This window comes from Salmo salar, chromosome ssa20, assembly GCF_905237065.1.
Source record: "Salmo salar chromosome ssa20, Ssal_v3.1, whole genome shotgun sequence".
NCBI lineage: Eukaryota > Metazoa > Chordata > Actinopteri > Salmoniformes > Salmonidae > Salmo > Salmo salar.
In genome coordinates this window covers 39,537,537-39,540,018 of record NC_059461.1, presented here as the reverse complement: position 1 = coordinate 39,540,018, position 2,482 = coordinate 39,537,537, and the positions used below count along the sequence as shown (strand labels likewise).

Genomic DNA, 2,482 nt, shown 5'->3' with positions numbered 1-2,482 from the left:
CCCTCCCTCTACCATTCTTACCCTCTCCTTCTGTTACTCTCTCTCTCTGTCACCCCACCCCCTTCCCCTCTCTCTCTTTCTTGCTTTCTTTGCTGCAGCCTGGGGTTCTTTGTGCCACACTTCCTGCCTCAGCTATCTCTGTCCAAACAGAAGCCACTCTGCAGCAGGTTCATCCTATCAGATTCCACTCTATCAGACTGGGTCCAATGAGTGCAAACTGCTCATCCCTGGTGATGACTACACAGGACAATAACTTTTGCACAGAACTTGAGTAAAGTTTAAAGCATTTATTAAGAAATTGTGTAAAATGCTTTTACAGTTTCATAACAAAACAACGTTGCATGTGTTTTTGCATCATTTGACAGCAAAAATAATCAAGAAAATAATAATGTTAAGAAAGTGAATGTTTGAGTTTCAATCCGAGCATTGCCCATTGGCTTTGGAAAAGTCCAACATTTTCCTTTCTCTTGTGAGATTCACCTTCTTTCACGTGTCTTTCTGCCACCACCTTACATCCAGCCATGTTACACATTTTCACTCATCCGTTTCTTCTCCCTTCTCTTTCTCTGACCATCTCCTCAGTTCACCCCGTACCATTGGTCCTTGTCAGGGCAGCTATAGGATCATGAGCAATGTACTGCAGAGTCCAGTCCAGTTCAACTCCTTACCCTGGTCCGGGCTTTAATGACATGACATGGGCCCAGTCCACATACACCTGAGCCAGTCCACATGTGAGCCCTGACCCCTCCACAGGGTAATCCAGAACCTGCACTGCCATCCCAGACTGCACATTGAGTCCTGGGTTACAGCCACAGCCGTGTATTCCAATAGGCAGACTTCAAACCCTGAGGTTCCGGTCATTTTATGCTCTCTTCATCATCTTCATCATCAACAAATGAAGCATGCAGAGGGTTGGTTGTTCAGCGTTCAGGGAGAGTGATAGTGGGAAGCCAGTCATACACACTGCGGCTCTCCTCACAAAACAGATGCAGTTTGTCCAGAGCAGGGTCTTTCCATGACTCAGCACCAGGGCTCTGTGAGAAAGAGAGGAAGAGATGATTAGAATCATGACAATGACATCAGATAGACAGCTAAACGATATAATATCGAATTAGATTGAATGATTGACATTCTGATTGCATTGACAGATTGCGTTGACAGCGCACAGGGCGACCGTTATACGCAATAACTATGTGCATGGGGAAAATATGCTGACTGGATGACTCGTGATCAAACTCCTAGATCAGGACGTACCGTGACAAGAATGCAATGTGCGTCCTTGGGTTCGCCAGCCTCTTCTGTGCCCACGAGGTCAGCCAGGCGCTCGATATCGTTAACGCGTACCACATTTATGTCGTTATCGAAGCAGAAAGCCTGGATGAGGGTGAAGTGGATCTGGAGAGCGATGTCGCATTCGTACTCCTCGTCTGTCGCCAGAACGCAGAATGCCACATTGTCTGGATCACTGTTGGCATAAACAATAGTAGCTGTTTAGAAGCCGGTCCTATGCAATTGTAGACGTGGCTATGTAGCATATCTGTGCATGAATAATTATTCTGCATGACATATAAAACAATAGGAGTGTACTTACACATTCATAATTTTGGCAGACTCGTAGACTCCCACGGTAAGGTAGTCCTGTTTCTTTGCAGACACCAACAACTCCTCCAGGGCTGTGCCTGCACTTTGCACTCTAAAGACGAAAAAAAAGACACCGGTATTATTATAAAGTCATCACAGTAAGTAACACATTATCAAACATTTCCGACTACAGTAGCCTAGGTTTGCATTCGTATTAAGAATGTTAAAATGTGTATTTACCTATCAGTGGTGTCGAGTGCGCTCTCCTGTCCAAAGATCTCTTCCAGTTCCAGTGTCATGATTGTAGTCCAAGTGTGTACCGTGATTGTTAAAGAATAGACAGATAAATACAGGTTCGGTGTTCACCAGTAGATCTTGCGTTATTCTGAGGTATGGCAGTGCTTCAATGCTTATATAGCAGGTCAGCGGAGTTTCTCGGCAAGAGGCGTGGTTTTCCCCTCCAGACTGTAGTGATGTGCTTTGGGTATGTGACTACTCCAACGTGTTACAGTAGCGCTTCTTGACGACCCCAAGTGGGGGTAGGATTACAATGTTACAAGAAATCTCCCCCACCTCACTCTTGGCTTGTTGTCAACATCAGCACTGTGAAAAACTAAAAGTCCCCCTTTCTTTCGATTTGAAAACATCACCGCAAAGAGCAACGAGCCTTGATGAGCTGTAACTGAATCAAGCTTCTAACCTGTTATATTTTGTTGTGTTGTATAATTGTTATGCACTCCCTGGACATGTGTGCGTTTTAGTGCATCTTATAAAACAAGGTGGAGGCTATATGCAATGCTTTTACTTATGCAAATGGTCATGGACGATTTTTTTACGATTGCACTAAAACCAAACGTTGTAAAGATGTTGATATAGGCTACTTACAACAACGTCAAATATA

At 44.4% G+C, this 2,482-nt stretch overlaps 1 protein-coding gene across 1 annotated transcript; it reads right to left on the bottom strand.

The window, feature by feature from the left end:
* Positions 1–273: 273 nt before the first annotated feature.
* ga45g (Growth arrest and DNA-damage-inducible protein GADD45 gamma) lies at positions 274–1,968 on the bottom strand. The gene is given in 4 exon segments (NM_001141471.1): positions 274–1,034; positions 1,255–1,465; positions 1,592–1,693; positions 1,822–1,968. Coding segments are annotated over 4 exon segments (486 nt in total). The 5' UTR covers positions 1,881–1,968; the 3' UTR covers positions 274–920.
* Positions 1,969–2,482: the final 514 nt, after the last annotated feature.